This window comes from Vigna unguiculata, chromosome 9 (assembly GCF_037176805.1).
Source record: "Vigna unguiculata cultivar grain cowpea cultivar isolate G323 ecotype 2 chromosome 9, ASM3717680v1, whole genome shotgun sequence".
NCBI lineage: Eukaryota > Viridiplantae > Streptophyta > Magnoliopsida > Fabales > Fabaceae > Vigna > Vigna unguiculata.
Genome location: NC_140800.1, coordinates 38,782,620 through 38,802,149, shown reverse-complemented (window position 1 = coordinate 38,802,149; position 19,530 = coordinate 38,782,620). Strand labels below are relative to the sequence as shown.

The window sequence follows — 19,530 nt, the reverse complement described above, 5'->3', positions numbered from 1 at the left end:
ATTTAACTGATAATAAATTTGTTTTGTTCTGGTTATTTCATTAATTAAGAAGTCTATGTGTTGTATTTACAGTGCGAGATTAGAAAATGGTAATTAGCATTGGTTTTTATGAATTAAACATATAGAAGAATTCACACTATGGAGGACCCCTCTGTGCCAACTCCACTCTCATCCCTCTCTCTCTCTGCCTTTTACCCTAAAAAGGGGTGTTGGTTTCCTTCATAAGGCCCTCTCCTGCGGCACTCTTTTCAGCTGAGTGTAGAGAGAGAGAGAGTGAGAGAGAGAAACAAAGGATTGTGCTGTGTTGTGTGGCTCTATAGTGCTTTTGTTGTTATTTCCACAGATTGTCATTTCTTCCTTTTAACAATTTTGGTAAAAGAAACTCAACACATCAAGCACATACAGAGAGACCCCATCAATAATCTGAACAAAAAGATTGGTTCTTGTGAATTTGGAGGGTGGTTGGTTGAGTTTTGATTTTGAGGTCTTGCAGCAATGGCACCCAGTTTTGACTGTGTTTCGAGTCTCCTTTGCTCAGAGGACAGCACCGTTTTCGACGAGAGCCATTACGGGGGTACGATGATGGGGGTGTGCGAGGACACGTGGCGGCCCCGGAGGCACCGCTTCGATGATGATGATGATGAACCGGATGAGTTGCCATTGCTGAGTGATGAGTGCTTGGCGATGATGGTGGAAAGAGAGTGCCAACTCTGGCCTGGTTTGCGTTACTTCAATAGCCTTCAGACTGGAATTTTGGACTCTGGTGCCAGAAAAGAGGCCATTGATTGGATTCACAAGGTGGGTTCAACACTTTTCCTTCTTCTTCTTTCTTAATCACTCAAAGCTCTGATCTTTATTTCACCATCCCCGTTTTCCTCCTTTTTCTTGTGAAAAATAGAAACACGGGCCGTTCTAATAATATCCTGAAAAGAAATCTGAACTTTCGGAAGCATTTTATTTGAATTTCACATTCCAGTGATTGATGATTGATGATTGATGATGAATTGATTATTCCCTTGCTACCTTTTGTGGCTTAACTTGCATGTTCCCAAGCTGATTGAATGAAAATCTTTAATTGGATGCGTTTCAAGATGTTCAAAACTGGGATCAGAACTTGGATTTACCTTCAACTGATTATTGTTTCTTGTTTATCCGATTGTCTTTTAGCATGATCTAACTAGCAGACCCATATTCTTGTTTTATAGGTCCGATCGCATTTCGGTTTTGGTCCTCTCTGTGGATATCTATCTATAAATTACTTGGATCGGTTCCTTTCTGCATATGAATTACCAGTAAGTCCTCGATTGAAAAGAAGAGAAGTTTTTTTTTTTTTTTCTTTTTCTTTTTCTTTTTACTGTGATCTAATGTTTTTTCCACTCACAGAAGGGAAGAGTTTGGACAATGCAATTGTTGGCTGTGGCGTGTTTATCTCTGGCAGCCAAAGTAGATGAGACAGAAGTCCCAGTGTCTCTTGATTTACAGGTAGAAATTTTATTTTATGTTATGTTTTGTTTTATTTTCACTGTTTGGTACCTACTGAGACAATGCATTATTGGTCCTGCATGTGCTAAATGCTAATCCTGGTTGTGTTTGATTCAGGTGGGTGAATCAAAGTTTGTATTTGAGGCTAAGACCATACAGAGAATGGAGCTTCTAGTGCTAAGCACATTGAAGTGGAGAATGCAATCAATCACTCCTTTCACCTTCATTGATTACTTCCTCTGCAAGATCAATGGGGATCAGAGTCCATTGAAGTCTGCAATTATGCGATCTATCCAACTAATATCAAGCACTGCAATAGGTACCGATCTGTTTCCCCTCACACTTCATTGCACAATTGGGTTGTTTTCTCAATGAGGCTCATCTGTGCAGTGATAATAACTGTGAATGGGTGGAATTAGTGATGGTAATTTGGATGGTGTGGATTCAATGCAGGAATTGACTTCTTGGAATTCAAACCATCAGAGATTGCAGCAGCAGTGGCCATGAATGTCATGGGGGAAACCCAAACAGTTGACACAGGGAAAGCAATTTCTGTTCTGATTCAACACGTAGAAAAGGTAACCATGGTTGTCCAAACCAAACATCATACAAAAACTTAATACTGGGTTTTACTTTGTTATCCTGATATATTTCGATCAGTCGTTCAGTCTTGTGAAGTTGAGTTAGGCTTAAAGTTTTGATGGTAACAAACATTGTGTGATTTTGTTTCTTTCTCAGGAGAGACTGTTGAAGTGCATTAAAATGATGAAAGAGTTGTCATCAAACAGTGGCTCTGCAAAGGATTCAAGTGGTTCTGTGACTTGCCTACCCCAAAGCCCAATAGGTGTGCTAGATGCTTTGTGCTTCAGCCACAAAAGTGATGACACAAATGCTGCTTCATGTGCTAACTCTTCACATAGTACTCCTGATGCTAAAAGGAGGAAGTTAAACAAAACCTGTGGAGCAGAGCTATTGTAGGGATGTGGATTGTGAAGTTTTTTCATCATCCATAGGATGCTTTTCCAAAAAATGGACATTATCTGTGTTTTATGGAAGGTGCCCCCCTCAAAGCAATACCAAAATGAGGCAGCAAGAAATAGCTACAAATAAATTATTTTTTATTGTCCAAGAAAAAAAGAAAAAAAAAAGAAAGAGAGAGAGACCCTGGTGTAAAAAAATACCAAAACTACATAAGGTGAGGTGGGTCATGTGTGGAAGATGGGTGATCAAGTGAACATTCTTATACATTGCATGCTATTGGCATGAACTGAGTAAATCACCAGCTGTTAAAATATTTTAGATCTCTTAACAGCAGCTACAGAACAAAAGAAACTGAAGCAGAATTAGAGTATTGTATGTAAGTACAGTTGGGGGAGTTTTCATTAGTTCAATTGTTTTTTTTTCTTTTTTTTTTTTACTGTTAAATGGGAGAGAAAAATAAACCAAACTAAAAAAAAGAAACAGAGCTATAATTTGCGGAAATATTTTATATATGTTATTATTTTTATTCCATTTAATCAGTTTCTCATTGTTATTTTCTTTCAGAAACTACTGTTGTGTCACCAAACAGATTCTCCCTTACTGAGAAACCTTTGTTAGCATTTCAATGAGACACTTTCACTGTTACAACACATTGCTTTGTTGTTGTTGATAACCTTGGTTGTGCTGCGCATGCACCAAAGGGTAGGTCAGAAAGAAATGTACAAAAAGAAAAAAAAAAAAACTATTTTCTTCCATTGCAGCCATAAATGGACAAAACTTGAATCATAACCACAACATGCATGAAGCACCATTCATCATCAGCACACTTGTATCTCTATTTTCTACATAATTAACACTACGCGTTCACATTGATTGCACACATTTATGTTTCATTTGTTGGGTTCTTTTAACATGTACATACAGAAATAGAAAAGAAAACTGCAAAGTATTTTTTTTTTAATTTAAATTTGTTTAGAAAATATCACTGTTTTGGTAATGGGGATTACAGAACACGACCAAAACAAGAGACAAACTACAAAAACCAAAAAACTGGTTCAGTTCAGCTTCACTACTGTCTCTTTAAGGTTCAAAGAATTTATTAAATGTTCAATTTTGTTGTTATTAAATTAAAGAGTGTATTTGTTCTGCCTTGTGGAAATTTTAATCTAACAAGTAATATTTGCAAACAATAGATTAAATTTAAGCGATCTGTGGGTTAAATTGTGATTTAAAGTTTTGCCACGTGAAAGAGGTATATAATAAAGCATATTTGATGCTTCTTGGGATTTTTTTTTATTATTATTAAAACTCTTATAAGTTAGATCCTTCACGTTATTATTGGATTATACATTCAAAATCACATGGAAAGAAAAGTTATTACTTTTGGAACACATAATAGTTGTTTGTATATGATTGGATAAAGAAAATTAAGGAAAATAAAGGTTTTCAAACGCGTGTCTATGGATAATTACTGCATTTTATTAAATGCTTAGGTTACTATTTATTTTTCTTGGTAGATATCCACCTTTAGAAAAAAACATTTTTGTTCATCTCATCTTTTAAAAGTTAAAGATGACAAGATTACATTACTCGCTGTTTTTTAATTACTGACTTTATTTGTTTTTATCTCTCGCGTTTGATTTAAAATATATATATATATATATATATATATATATATATATATATATATATATATATATATTTGTCTATCCTTTAAATTATAAAATGACATTAACTATTATTTCTCAGTTATTTATTTTTGAAAAGGTATATGGAAATAATTTAGATAAAATAATAATGTAATTAATGAAATAAAAGATATAATATTAAAAAAATACATTTTATTCGGTAGAGAGAATTAATTTTAACGAAAAAAAGTCTTATTTTAACGGAATAAATATTACATATAGTAATTTTTTCTCTTCAAATATTTGATATAATTATATATTTAAGGCGTAAAATAATTAAACTAAAATAATTTCAAGGTAATTGGCTACACGAAAGATAATAAATATAATTTTAGTATAAACAGAGATGAATTAAACATTTCTTTCAACTTTATACTTTTCGATTCTTGTTGGCGTATGACTTTTTATTTTGCTTTATCTATTTTTTAAATATTTTATATGATTACAATGGAGATCAAATTATAAACATAAAGACATTAACGTCAAAAACTAATCATTATCTATCTTTCCTTCCTCGTGGGTTTTTCTTCCGTACTAAACTTGGGCTTCCGAAAAACAAATGGACTTCTATGAGGTACAACAACAAGAGAAGTTTTTCTTTCTGCACCCCCACAACTTTCATCTACACCTTCACACAATTCAAAACATCACATATTGCTCTTCTTAGAACACCATTCTTAGTTTTCATTAAGGTTGGTGTGCGGAACTCATAGGTGAAGGTGTTGAGAGATAAATTTTTATACACTATTTGAACTGAAGTGAAGAACATTAAGTTTTCCAGTTTAATTGTTTGCGTTTCGTTTTTTGAACAACATTTCTCAAATGAAGTTGATCTTAGATTGCACCATCTAAAAACTTTTTTGTAATTTGATATTTGACGCACAGGTGCACACGTTACATGGGTGCAAAAAGAAACATCCAAGAGTCAGAAGAAGCGAATCCATATTGACCCAATTTAAGTAATGAAAAAGGCTTCTTTCATATTTTGTATAATCTGGACAAGGCTTTTACTTCTGCATCCTATAATTTCTTCACGCACCCCACACATTTTGGAAATAACTATTTTACCTTTCAGACAAATGACTTTCAGATTACATATTCCGAAAACTTTCCAAAATTTATGGAATAAAATTTTCGAAACGAAATTTTCATGACAATAGAATTTCTATAACATATGATACATGTTCAAAAATTAAAATTTCAGAATGGAATCCATAAAATGTCTTCCAAAATATTTTTTCCAAATATCCGTTTATGAAATATGTTCCAGAAAGAAATTTTCAAGCCATATAAAATATGTTTCAGGAAAATCTTTTCGGTACGAGTTTTTCTTTTTACATTTTCTCCTGTCTTCTTCCTCTACAGTGATAAAGGGTATTTGATTTTTTTTTCCTAATATGGTGGGGATGTAGTTAGTAATTATGGTGGTGTAGGAAGCAATGGCCTTTAGACAATGAAACCTTGAATACTCTTACCCAAAATTTTATGCCCCATGAACATTTGGTTTAGGATTTAAAGTCTTAAATAATGTTTTGGACTTGTTTGGTTTATGGTTCGAAGTCCTAAATCATGTTTTAGATGTAACGGAGTAAACCTAAATATGAACAGTGTTTTTACAAAGTGAAATAATTTAACAGGAGTTTAGTGTGTGTAGGTGCATGTTTTAATTTGTTAATGATAATACACCTCAACCAATTCATAATTAGTAATAATGGTGCTCCTAAAAGAGCATCATATCATATTCCCATTATTGGTTAGTGGGTATTGGCCGTGGGTGTAATCGCATTAGTGGAATAATTGCTATAATCACACACACATTAACATTTTTTCTTTTCTTTTTTCCATTTTTTTATATTATTTTTTACCTTTTATCACACTATTTGGTATATATTTACTACTTTTTTTCTAATTCTACTTTTAATGCAAAGTTTTCATAAGCAATAATCAACTCTTGCTCTTGCTGGAGAGGAATAGACTAATTATCAGCATGGCAACCAGTTATCAACTAAAACCTTTTATATCACATTTTCTTCGTATTTTTATCTCTGATACTTTTAATTAACAGGATAATCTAAGCCAATAAGATATATTTTATTTTATATTATAATCAATTTAACAAAAAAATACTTATTAATTTATTCATTGACAGTTTTTCATAAATATATATAATAATAATGAAAATATAATTATGATTATAATTTTGGTATTGAATAGATATCAAAAAATTTGAGTACCATCACTGGCGGAATAACGTTGTAACATAGGGGAGCCGCGGCTCCCCAACCATTTTTTTTTTACTTTATTTTTTATTTATTTAAAAAATAATATTTATATATTACTATTTTATTTATATTAATTGATTATTATTTTATTTTATTTTTTATATATTTAAAAATATATATTTATATATTATTACTTTATTTATATATTATCGTTTTATTTATATATTATTATTTTATTTATATTAATTTAGTTTAGAATTTTTTTAAAATTTAAAAATTATGTTTTTTTTCTATTATAATTTCTTATTTTGGTTTTTCTCTTTCGTGTTTCCATTTCTTTTTCTTGTTTTATTTTTATCTCAATTTTTACCGTCAATTCTTTATTATTTTCAAAATCAAATTGCACTACGACAAAATTAAAGAGTTAATTAATATTTTGGACCGAACAATTTCTTCTTTTGAGTAAGTTCATTTTTTCCTTTTTTTTTTAAGTAATTTGTTTCCCTCTTGTCTATGGCTTTTCTACGCTCTAGACATATCTCTATCTGTTAGAGATCATAAAATCATGCTTTAATTGTTGATCAAACTCTTATTTGTGTAGATAGAGCTATTTTAGGCTTTGAAGTTGTGTAAGGAAAGAGCAAGATTAGGAATCTACTCTAAGGTAAGGGAAGTTAATCATTTAGAAGTTATTAGTTTTCTTAAAATATTGAGTCTTGCTTTTAAGATTTAATTTGGGGTATTCATAATTTTATTTTTTGTAAATAGGTGAGAGGTGACAAATTTATATTAGAAAAATTATGATAAAGAGTAAAATAATTCATTCTTTTTTCAAGAGAAAAGCTTGTGATGAAGATGAAAAAAATGCATCTACGTCATCTAAAATTGAAAAACTTTATGAGAATCCAAATATTGAAGAAAATGAAAAACAACTCTCTAAGGTTTCTTAAGTTACATATAATGAATTTGAAAATACTTTAGAACGTGATCCCGGGGAAGCGTCTTCAAATTTGACAATATCCACCAAATCAAATTGATGAGGTACGAAGGGCTTATCTAAAATGGGGTCCATATCAAATGCATCTAGAAAATTATCCGTTGTTTGGTAAAGATGATCATCCTAGAAGATTTTAGTACACATGGTTTATCTTATTTTCTTCATGGTTAGAGTAATCGCCATTAAAAGATGCTGCATATTACTTACCGTGCTATCTTTTAGTAAAAAACCAAGTGGACGACCTAGCTCATATGTTTTTATTTTTACAGATAATTGAGTTTATTTGCATTAAATTATAATTAGCAATAAGTTGGTTGTCATCAACCTCTTTTAACTTTTTGAATGTTTTTGTATAGGTTTTAAAAGTTGGAGGAGCACTCTCACTAAAGGTAACTTTTGTTTATATATATATATATATATATATATATATATATATATATATATATATATATATATATATATATATATATATATATATATATATATATATATATATATATATATATATATATATATATATATGATTGTTGATGATAAACTTTATGCTACTCTTTCATATATAATATTGTTATATTGTTTGGATTCTATTGTCATGAATGCTTATTTTGAATAAAAAAATATGTAAAAAAATTATTATTTTTTAAATAAAAAAAGTAATTTATATATAACAAATATAATTTGATCCCTTAAAATTTTTAGTCAAATTCCTGAGTACCATATATATATATATATTTATTTATTTATTTATTTTCTTATTTGGATTAGACTTGTATTTCATCGATGTATTTTCACTATGAATCTCTTTTTAAAAAAATTATCAATAATTCATTCTTTTACAATGCAAAATCAAAGACAAATTAATTATAAAAAAGATTGGTTGGTTAATTTGGATTGGTTAAGTTTGGTAGAAAAAGATATTAGATTTTGATGAATACGGTATAATCGTTAATCATTTATAAAACTAAATAAATAGATTTGCTTCGATAATTTTTTTTCTACAATGAATGAATTTAATTGTGAATGGATTTAGATCTGTTCTGTCAATCCTGTTTTAAAATTTAATGGAAAAAATATTAATTAAAAGAGAGAAAACATAGCATTTTTTATTTAATTTTTTGTGTTATAAGTACGACTTTACTGAAAATAAGTCATTGGTGCAAAGACTTCATTGTATAAAAAAAGTAGAAGTCCTAACATGTCTTACGACTTAAAACTCTGACGTATACTTTAAAGTCTTCGTTCCTTTTCATAATATTTTAAAAAACATATTCCTTTATGTAAATCAAAAATAAATTGACCTTAAACATTAAACTCTAAATTAATCGAAAAATATTTTTTTTTTTATATTAGTTAATATATTTTGTTTGAGTGACAACATTAGCATGCTTCAATTTATTTAATTATTTGACATTTACTTCTTGAATTTAATACTCTACTTACTATTTTTTTATTAGGATTTTCTTAATAGTTTCAATTTAATACTTCTACTTATGTATTATTTTTTTATTAGGATTTTCTTAATAGTTTCAATTTAATACCTCTACTTATGTATTATTTTTTATTAGGATTTTCTTAATAGTTTCAATTTAATATATATCTCTACTTATGTATTAAGTCTGATTTTGATTACATTACCGTTTACCTATTGTATGAATGCTACATGAACTGATTGGATCTCGAGTCAGTGATACGGTTAACGAATGAAACAAAATCAAACAAAAATTAATTTGTCAGACACACTACTAGTCTCAATTCTCAGCCAAGAGAATCCAGGCAGATATACCCACACCATAGGACAGTTAGTGGTAAGCGTGATTAAATCGTGTTTGGACTGAGATGAATTCATGATTAGTATAAGATCATCAACCAATCCTATAATGCAAGTAGTTGTAACGAGTCCTTTTACTATCTTGTTGTATACTTATTTGTGATTGAAATAAATAGACATTGACTTGAAGGTTAGGGTGTCTTTTGTACGAGAATGAAGACAATCAATACTAACGATGACAAAATTTTTTGAGTATTAGTGGTTTTAAAGGATTATCACAGTCTTGTATATTTTAATAACATTTTTCACTTTTATATTTTCCATTTTAACATGCTTTAGAGGGTTTAAAGGTGATCTTAAGTTCTAAGTAATATGAAACTATTTGGTGTATTAAAATAAACTTGTCTTTAAAATACATCCCAGAGGATTAAAAAGAAAATTGTATTTAAATTGTCATTAACTTTTCAATATAGAGAATGGGAAACTCTTTGAACCCATTAGGAATATTAATTAATATTGGAACTTGTAATTGAACACTTAAATTTCTTATAATAACTTAATCAAAATATGATTTTCTTATAATAACTTAATCAAAATATGATTTTTGAAAATGAACTTACTAGTGGGTTTTCAATTTTTATATGCTCAATTTTTTTTTATTTAATGTAAACTTAAACTTAAATTCTCAATAGTTTATCACTTTAGTGTATTCACCTCACATTGTGATGCTGACTTCAAATATTTTTAACGATGAAGATTTCACTATTTACTCTTACTAACATTGTTGTTCATTGTAACAAGAAATTCATAAAAGACATTCAACTAATAAAACATGAACCAAACCCAGATAAAATTTGAAATCACCTCTTATTAAAAACCTTAAAATAATGAGTTTGTGACTTATTTTTTTATATATTGCTAATTTTTTTCACTTTCATTTTTAATATAAAATTTAAACTTATACTTAAATTTGTATCCTTACATAAAAAAATAAACCCACATTTAATTGTTGGAGTTTCTTTACTGTTAAATTTCTACACACCTCAAAATATCACGAAACTTGAGAAACGCCGTATAATTTATAACTCAAAATCCCACTATAAAATTGATAAAAGAATATATGAGGTGAATATATATATATATATATATATATATATATATATATATATGTATATATATATATATAATAGATTAAAAGAATATTTTATAGTGATCATGAACGTGCATTATTTGCGTTTCTCAAATTTTCTACCCATCCGAATACTTTTTTCTACACTCTTTTTGCTAGAATGGAAGACTTTGAATTAACCGTACAAGACAACAATGTGATATGTATTATATTTTTTGGGTTGACTTGCCACAAATGGGAGATGGATGACTCTAATGAATTTGGAACTGACATTATTAGAACCAAAAGAAACTCTCCCACAACTTCAATGCCTCACTCATGGTGGAAGATATGTGAAGTTATTGCCATCTTTATATTATCAACCACACTTTCTTTCCTTCCCATCTAAGGGAAATAAACATTCCCATAACTCAATTATGTTCAGCCAACTCCCACTTAAACAAACACACTTTCTACACTACTTCTAATTCTTTTAATATTCAACAAAAGTATATATATAAATTAATAGATAAATTTAATTTCCTTTGTTTAGTGTTAAGATTTACGATAGAGATCAAATTTTATGTCGTAAAAATTGCAAGTTGTATACCTGTCGCACATGTACAACGATGATTAAAACGTTAAACACAACCAAACCTAAAGACATGATTATTTAATCGACTTTTTTTTTTAAACTTTGCATAGCCGTTTAAAGAAAACACGATCCAATTGTTTGGTTTTGTAAAATATAGAAGGTGAGGATTGAAAGTTGAAGGGAAAAAAGGTGTTGACATTAAAAAAAGATTAGTTGGGATAAAAGTCTAAGAAAGCAAATGGTATTTGGCATATAAAACAACGGAGGTAGGGGACATGGATTCCTCTTTGCCTTTTGGTCTAACTTTTTGCATTGGTTTGTGGTTGTTTTTTTTTTTTTTTTTAAAGAAAAAAAGGAAAACACACTAAGTTTTTTAGTGGGGGAGGTGGATGGAGAGGGTGTTGGTTGTTTTAACTTTCCAAGCGTGGATGTTTTTGTTGGAGAATCCACAACCATATTGGCTCCATGGTCTCATGTCCCACCATTCTCAAATGCATCATTTTAGTGGGTAATGCAATGCAATGTAATGCTTCTTCTAAAAAGTAAACCAAACCAAAATATGTATGAAATGAGAAAATATACTATAGTCAGATTTTATCTTTAATCGATTTGAGACTTTTTAATATCTTTCCTCGTTATTGTACGTGAGACTAAATATTAATTGGTGATCCAATAGGAAGTGAAACAATATTATATGTGAGTCGTGATACTGGACATTAATGGGTGGTCCAATAGGAGGTGAAACAATAAACTCAACAAACATCAATTTTCGTTAGGATATACTTTAACCTATGACTGATACTATGTCAATAAATGAATTTAAGTTTAACTTGACCTCATAAAACTGACTTATAAGATGAGGTTTGCACTCACTTTTATATATATTATGAAATTATTTTATCTCTACGATCAGCTAATTTTTAAAATTTCATTATGATAAAAATAAATTATTATAATTATTATTCTTGAACCAAAAAATTTCTAATAAACACGAGTCATCAACTCACGTCGATTAGGTTTGTGCTTTAACTTTAGCATATTAAATCTACTTAATCGTGACCCACGTAGGAATGATGGGATGGGAGTGTTGCGTTGAACGTGATAAATAGAAACATTAGTCGCTGGAAACATGGAAGACCGTGTTTATCTGCGCCATAAACAAACCAATTTCTTTTCTTTCTTAATTCTTAATTCTTGTAGAGCACGTCTTTCACTTTTTTTTTATTTTTTCTTTCTTTTCTTTTCATACATCTTTCCCACTTCTTAAAGGCTTTTCACTTTCGTTTCGTATTTTTCTTTGGGTCACACTTGTGTCTCATTTTAACAGTTTTAAAGATATCATTTTTCTGTCACGGTTGAAACATTCTTTTATTTATTTTCTTGTCCATTACAAAATTAAAACAGTACACACATCGTAGTTGACTCTTGGAAATCCAAATTAAAAAAAAATAGAAGAAACATATATAAATATATATATATATATATATATATATATATATATATATATATATATATATATATTTTTTAAGTTCGTAGATGGCAACAGAAGTTATCCGAAACTCGAGAGAAACAAAAGAAGATTTTGTTAATGGCTTAAACCTAGTTTAGCTCCCTCCCATTGGGACCTCTTTTTGTCGTGTTATGCATTTTTGAAGTACAATGTCGTGTTATTAAGATTTTCAACGGTAACACTAATTAATTAACTTGGCTATGCACTTCATAATTAAACATCAAGAATGATTTCACTGAAACCACGTCGAAACAGATGAAGGAAGAGTAGAGAAAAAAAAAACAAGAGAAGTGAAAGAGATTCACATGCACGACATGTACATGAAGAAAAGAAAAGAAAATGACAGGTGTTGAAATTAATATATATAGTGAGTGGTATATTATATATACATCAGTGCCTTGCAAAGAATAATCTTTTCTCTCTTTCTATTGGTTGTTTGTGACGAAGGATGCATGCTTACAGAGTTTTTCCTTAATAAAATAATTTATAATAAAAAGTGATAAGAGTCGATGTATTCTCAGAAGACTATATCAACTAAATTTTGACAACTTTTTCTTATAATTTGAGTAATTATTTTTTAAGTGATGTTTAAAAAAAAGTTGTTAAATTTTAATCGTTATAGTATTATTATCCTTCTCAAAATTATTTGTGTATAAAATAATTTGAAAGAAGCTGCAACTTGGGGATTTGCCTGTGGTGTTTAGGGGTCCACAACAAGCATGCTCCTCACATTACAAATGTGTTACTGGTTTAATTGACATCGTATGAAAAGAGGATTATTTTAGAGGAAAAAAAAAAGGCAAATAAAGTGAGCATGATGATAGAATAACATTCAGACGTGCGTAGAAATTGTTTTAATTTAATGTCATCATTATTGATTAACTTATCTAAACCAAAATGGATTTTGCAAGAAGTAATAAAGAAGTAATGAAAGTTAGAAGGAGAGTTGTTTGGCTGGTTTATTGCGTCCTCAACTTTTATTAATATTCTAAGTGTGAGTTTGGATTTAATATTAGATAAAAATAAGAAATTCAATCAACGTATAAAGTGCAAGATTTATGAATCCATTTGCTTAAAGTTGAGTGGGAAATAATATCAATTCTTTGTATAGATTAAATTCAGGCTTTATTTGTGTCTTTCCAATAAATTATTTGTGATTTAAATAAACTACTTCTAAAATTCTCTTGAATTGGGTCTGTGTTTAAGATTTGTTTCAGGTCACGAAATCATGGTCACACCATTTTGGAATTTGTTATTGGGTTCAACCATACTCTGTCTGGTTCCTCTTATCTACTTATTTATTCACTCTAATATAAGATTGCTTCTTTTCGGTCTAGTTTCTCGTCAAAGTGCTGCATAGGACAGTGATTCTGCATTGTGAGAAGCTTGCAAGAATGAAGTTATCCAACATTCACTACTAAAAGGAATTATTTTTTAAATAAATAGTTATTATATATATATATATATATATATATATATATATAAACTTATTTTACCTATGTAATTAAAGGTATATATACTAATTAAAATTGCAATTACTTGCTCTCAAAAATATGTTGACACATCTTTTTTACGTCTAATGGTTGTACTTACATATGTGAATGGGTATATAGACTTTTTTATCTAGATTTGAGTGTTCGAACATAAGATCAATTTATGATAAATCTAGAAGTTTTTATTTGAATTTTTAATAAATTTTGTGTGGGTGTTTCAACATTAGAAAATTGATTCCCACGTAGAAGCAACAAGCTCTTTCAATCTGAAATTTTATCCTTTAATTGATTTTTGAAATCAAAGATATACTCATTTTATTTTAATTATAAAATTTGATGTCGGCGGCAGGAAAAAAAAAGCTAGCCAATTAATTTTTTAAACAAACCCTAAAGTTAGACATCGATGTTACTAACATCGTGTTGTGTAGGAATTTTTATAATTGAAAGAAAAATATAAACGTGAGTAGATTTTAAAAATTTATCAATTGTAAATAAGTTATTCTTAAAATATAATTTTAGTAAAAATATCATTTTAAAATATAGCCTTTTAAAAAAATCATAAAATATTATTCAATTTCCGTTTGCAATATGATTTTACTTCTAAATATATTGATTTAAAAAAAACAGTTCAGTTTTACAAATGAAAACTGTATTTTAAAAGATATTATTCCATTTAAAAGAAAGCATAAAATTGCAGTCATTTTAACACACATGATAGATCTCTAGAAAGGGGAATCCAATTTAATCAAGGTAAAATTTGTTGATTTTTAATTAATGTAAGAAATTTAAATGTGCGATTAAATGTATAAAGATAAGTGAGGTGAAAAAGAAAATATATAAATATATATATTTTTAAGTTTTTGGATTAGGGATGAATCAGTTTTAGTTTTTTTTTTTTTTTTTACATATAAGATTATATATATATATATATATATATATATATATATATAGATATCGAGATTCATGCCATTATGTCTCTGTTTATTCCAGGAACAGAATATGTCACATTTTGAACCATGAAGGTTTTCTAAATATAACATTGGTGTTGGCATGGACCATGGGCTCAAATGTCGAATTGATTAAGAACTGTTAACTTTATGTGCATTTTGTCAATGGTCCAATGCATGATGCAGAGGATGCCGACGGTTGAATAAAACCAACCTCAAACTATTGCACATGTCAGGATATTTTAAGGTGGAGAGTCATGTTTTTTGGAGGTCAACAACACAGTCTATTCCTTCCACCAACAAAAATATGCAACATTAGTTAAAGTTTTGTTCACTGATATTTATGTTGAGATGATTTTGATGGAACAAAATAAAATTATCTTGCAAGTTGTGCTTTTTATGTATATTGAACACAGATTATAGAGTTCTGGATTGATGGAGTGAAAAAAAAAAAATCCATTCGTGAAGAAGAACACACATGGATCAATTGACTCCGTAACCAACCAAAACAATTCTTCACATGGTTACAGCATGATAGAACCACCCACCCTTTCACACTGACACTTTTCTTTCATCTTCATTCTTCAACAAAGCTTGAATTAAATTGAAGTTACTGTGATTATTCATCATTGTAAACTTGATACCTTGCGTGCACTTCTCACCCCTCACGCACGCAGGTATGAATCAATATCAATCCACCACACACAGACACAATTCTTTTCTTCTTCTCATAATTTTTTCTTTTGCCTCTTTTGGCTTTCTATTATTAATTTAATAGTTAATTATTTGATGCAGTTCAATCGAGGGCACATATGTCAATGCATGCTCTATATAATTCAACTCCCGTGCTACCTTGTGGGTTGGAGTTTCCACATCCACTTTCCACTTTGACTGTACCCATTCACGCTTGTTCCTCTCTTCTTTGTCCTTCCTCACCCACTCTTTAACCCTTTTCACTCTTCTTCTCTCTCTAATTTCTCAGTTTCTTCATTCAACTCTTCTTTCACTCTCTTATCGCTTCTCTCTATTCTAAGTAAGTTTTTCATTTTATGCATACCTTGTGCTTTTGTTTCCCTTTCCTAGAACAATTGTTTGTTGCCAATTCTTCTGGAATTGTATATTTTTTTTTTCCAGGACAAGGATTATTTTTGGGTTACTTTTCTTTTTCAAGTTTAGTGTTTGTGAATTTTAAGGTTTTTTTTTTCTTAATTCAAAAGGAAAAACTTTAGTTCAATAATGGAAACTTACTGCGTGGATTGAACCGAGTCCCACTTCCGTAGGATTCAGGATTCCTTGGAAGTTTAAAACTTTTTGGTGGTTTGTTTTTACTATGTTGAATCGAGAAATCGGTGAACGGTTTTTGATGTGAAAATTATGTTGTTGCAGGTTTGTGAGCGAGGTTGGGTTGAAGGGGAGACTTTATCTCTGTGTGGGTAAGGACACAACAGCATGCCGTGGTGGCTTAGTCTTTCTGTTGATGTGTTTCGCAAAGGGATTTCGTTGAATCTGTACTGTAAAGTGATTCTGTAATTTGTGTGGTGCGATCTAAACTCTCCCCATATTCTCTTTGAGCAGTTTTCATGGGATCCAATTTCTTTGTTTTTCTTTCTTGCTACTTCCGTCAGATCAGCTAAACGGTAGCATTAGCAAAATTTTCGAAACAAAAATTAGCCTAAAATTCCCTTTTCATTCCTTTTCTAGGAGTATTTAGTTGTTGGTGTTTGTTTAGTGATTTGGGCATAGTTTATTTGTTTAATCAAATTCGAAACCTGTTGCACTGGGTGGAGTTGATCAGACTAATTGTTGTCAGCAAAAGTGTGGTTCTTGCATTTTGAATTGAAGAGGGTTGGAAAGTAGTTATGGTGTGCCAAGCAGCGAGTCAAACGAGATTTCGGGCATTGAAACATGAAAGTGGAATTGCCGGGAACTCCACCATTATAGTTAGAGTTATAGCATGTTTTCAACCTCTCAGAGAATGCCAGGTATGTGATATCCACCTCTGTGTAATGATGGCCAACATTTTAGTTTTATTATGCACATGCCATGATCTGCCAAGAAACATGTTAATGACTGTTAACTTATGTGTTTGGCTATTGTTCAGGCTGAATATTTCCGTCATTTGCTCAAACCTGTCACGTAATTTGCCTTGCTCCGTTTGGGTGGGTTAAGCTGGTTCTTTTAGTTTTTTCCTTGTTCGTGAAACAGAGTATCTTTTGTAACAAATAGCTCTCGAGTTGAAATCGTTTTTTCTTCAGGTATGTTTTACATCGTTGTTGTTCATTCATTAAAAATATGTCTTGTATTGTATGTCGTTTAATTGTATTGATTTTTATGGTATATCGTAAATGTTAGGTGATTGTTCTGATAAAATGAAAGAAGATTGTGGAACCTGGATACCAAATCTGCAATTAGGATGGCAATCACCAAATTTGAATCCCCTTGATGTAGGGAAGCTAGGTGGTGTTTCTGCAGCCATGAACCCAGGCGTGAATATGATTTCTGCATATGAGACAATGCCAGCTTTTGCATCCTCTGCACTACAACCTCGTATGCAGTTAGGATGTTCCAGTGATCCGCGTGGTTGGTTTTATTGTTTGCCTCGCTTTCGACAAGAATTTACACCTGCTCCGAGCTTCACTGTTGAGGGAAAAACCCCTGTTGACCATGTGAAAGGTTTTGGGGACAAAATTGCTCCATTTGGCGAGTCTAGCTCGCCACGGAAACAATTTCTTGTCATTGACAAGACTGCTGGTCAAACAACTGTTGTTTATAGTTCTAGGTTTGGGAGTCCCTGCGAGTGCCTTGCTTCTTGGCATTCAAAACTACATGGTGGTAACAATTGGAGGGGTGATGAACCTTGTTTTAGAAGAAATTTGAATTTGAATCGTATGAGTGAGCCAACTTTGGCTGACAAGGTTCATGAGAATCATGAAACTAGCATTGAAAGCGAGATGCATGAAGACACAGAAGAAATTAATGCATTGCTTTACTCAGACAGTGATGACTATTCTTCCCATGACGATGATGATGATGATGATGATGATGATGATGATGAAGTTACAAGCACTGGGCACTCTCCTAGCACAATGACCACTCATGATGACTGCAAAACCTCTAGGGATGAAACTGTGAATGAAGTTGCAAGCTCTGCAAAGAAAACCAAGAAGAGGAAGCTATTGGATGGTTATTGTGAAGACATACAGCTCACTGATACTGCAAGTTCTCAGAATATGAACAAATCTTCGGCCACATGTGATGACTCAGAATCAAGATGTTCGAGTAACAACAATGGTGGATCCTTGTCTAGCAATAAGAAGATGAAAAAGGAGAAGATTCAAGATGTTCTCAGCATTCTGCAGAGCATAATTCCTGGAGGGAAAGATAAAGGCCCGGTTATGCTCCTCGATGATGCAATACGCAGCTTGAAATCATTGAAACAGAAGGCTCAGGCATTCGGACTTGATGCCTTGTAAGTTGGAAAATTCTTTCCCAGACATTTCATTTGTCTATTACTAAGTATAGTACTTTACAGCATTGGTTCTGTTACAACGTATGAAGTTTGAAATACTAAGTATATCTGTCTTGTAAAGACCATTCATGTAGTGAGTGTAATCTACTACAACATTAGGCATCGTGCAAGGAAAGAGGGAAGTGTGTTCAGTGTAGCAAGCGCAATAAAATAAAGGGACTCTGAATCATTAGTCCGTGTCTTAGTCTAAGAGAAAAGTAGCACTCACACCAGAGCATGGTAAGTGAAGCATTTTGCATCATTGAATGAGAAGGGTGGTTATTGGTTGTTCCAAATAAGTCTCCATAAAACAAGTGCATGCCGATATGGGGCCCAAAACCTGCTTCCTCTTTTTGTATCCTTGTCACGATTAATCCTTTGTAGGTTGTAATCAAATGAAGAAAATTTTCAGTGGCAGTGAGAGATGGAGGAAACTGGTTCACAAGTCTCCACATGATAGTTGCAGCAGTGTATGAAACAGATATTTGTTTTGAGTTGTGTTTAGTACATTTATGGGGTTGCATTGTGTGTATCCTAATTGGTGTATACTTGAAGAGGATTGGATCATTCGTGTATCTCTTTCTTGCATGTTATTTATTATGGATGGTGTTACTGTTGTCTTTTTTCTTGTATTTACGTCGCATGCAAGCATTTATGGTATGACAAAGTGTTGTCGGCCTTGTCAACCAAGTAAGGAAGTGGTGAAGAGTTTCTCTTAAAAAATATGGAGAAAAACACATTGGAAATGAATACTTTTTTGCATCATTGTTAGGAAAAAACTTTAAAATATTGCTACTGTTGTTGGTCGTGTAATTATTATTCTTATTTGGATGATTCTTATGGTGATGAGAATTTATGCCCTGCTCCATGGTGATAAAGGGGTAGGGAGGGACCACAGGGTTGAATTATTAGGGAGAAGAGTGCATTCATGTGTGCGTGAGAGAGAGACAGAGGGTTGTGATGAATGAATAGTCATGAGTCATGCATGGGTGAGTATCAAACAAAAGAAAAGAAAGAATCTTGTACAGTGTTTTTGAATCTGGATTTGCTTCGAGCAACATTTGTTTTTTTTTTTGTTTGTTTGAGGATTTAAAAGAAAACGTATAAATAAAATTGAAATTAAGCTCTTAATTAAAATTAGTTAGGTACAAGATAGGAATAACTAAAGAAAGCATGAGAAAATTCTTACAGATTAATTTTAAGTCACCGGAAAAATAATTTTATTTTGTAT

The 19,530-nt window shown here is 30.9% G+C and overlaps 2 protein-coding genes across 2 annotated transcripts; both read left to right on the top strand.

Annotated features, from left to right (window-relative positions):
• The first annotated feature begins 244 nt into the window (after positions 1–244).
• Positions 245–2,776, top strand: LOC114162121 (cyclin-D4-1-like). Its single transcript, XM_028045902.2, has 6 exons — positions 245–798; positions 1,206–1,292; positions 1,384–1,482; positions 1,600–1,801; positions 1,936–2,060; positions 2,221–2,776. The coding sequence occupies exons 1-6, from the start codon at positions 496–498 to the stop codon at positions 2,458–2,460; spliced, it is 1,056 nt and encodes a 351-aa protein (XP_027901703.1). The 5' UTR covers positions 245–495; the 3' UTR covers positions 2,461–2,776.
• A 14,360-nt stretch (positions 2,777–17,136) lies between these two features.
• LOC114162967 (transcription factor bHLH143-like) lies at positions 17,137–18,919 on the top strand. Its single transcript, XM_028046989.2, has one exon. The coding sequence runs from the start codon at positions 17,137–17,139 to the stop codon at positions 18,262–18,264; it is 1,128 nt and encodes a 375-aa protein (XP_027902790.2). The 3' UTR covers positions 18,265–18,919.
• Positions 18,920–19,530: the final 611 nt, after the last annotated feature.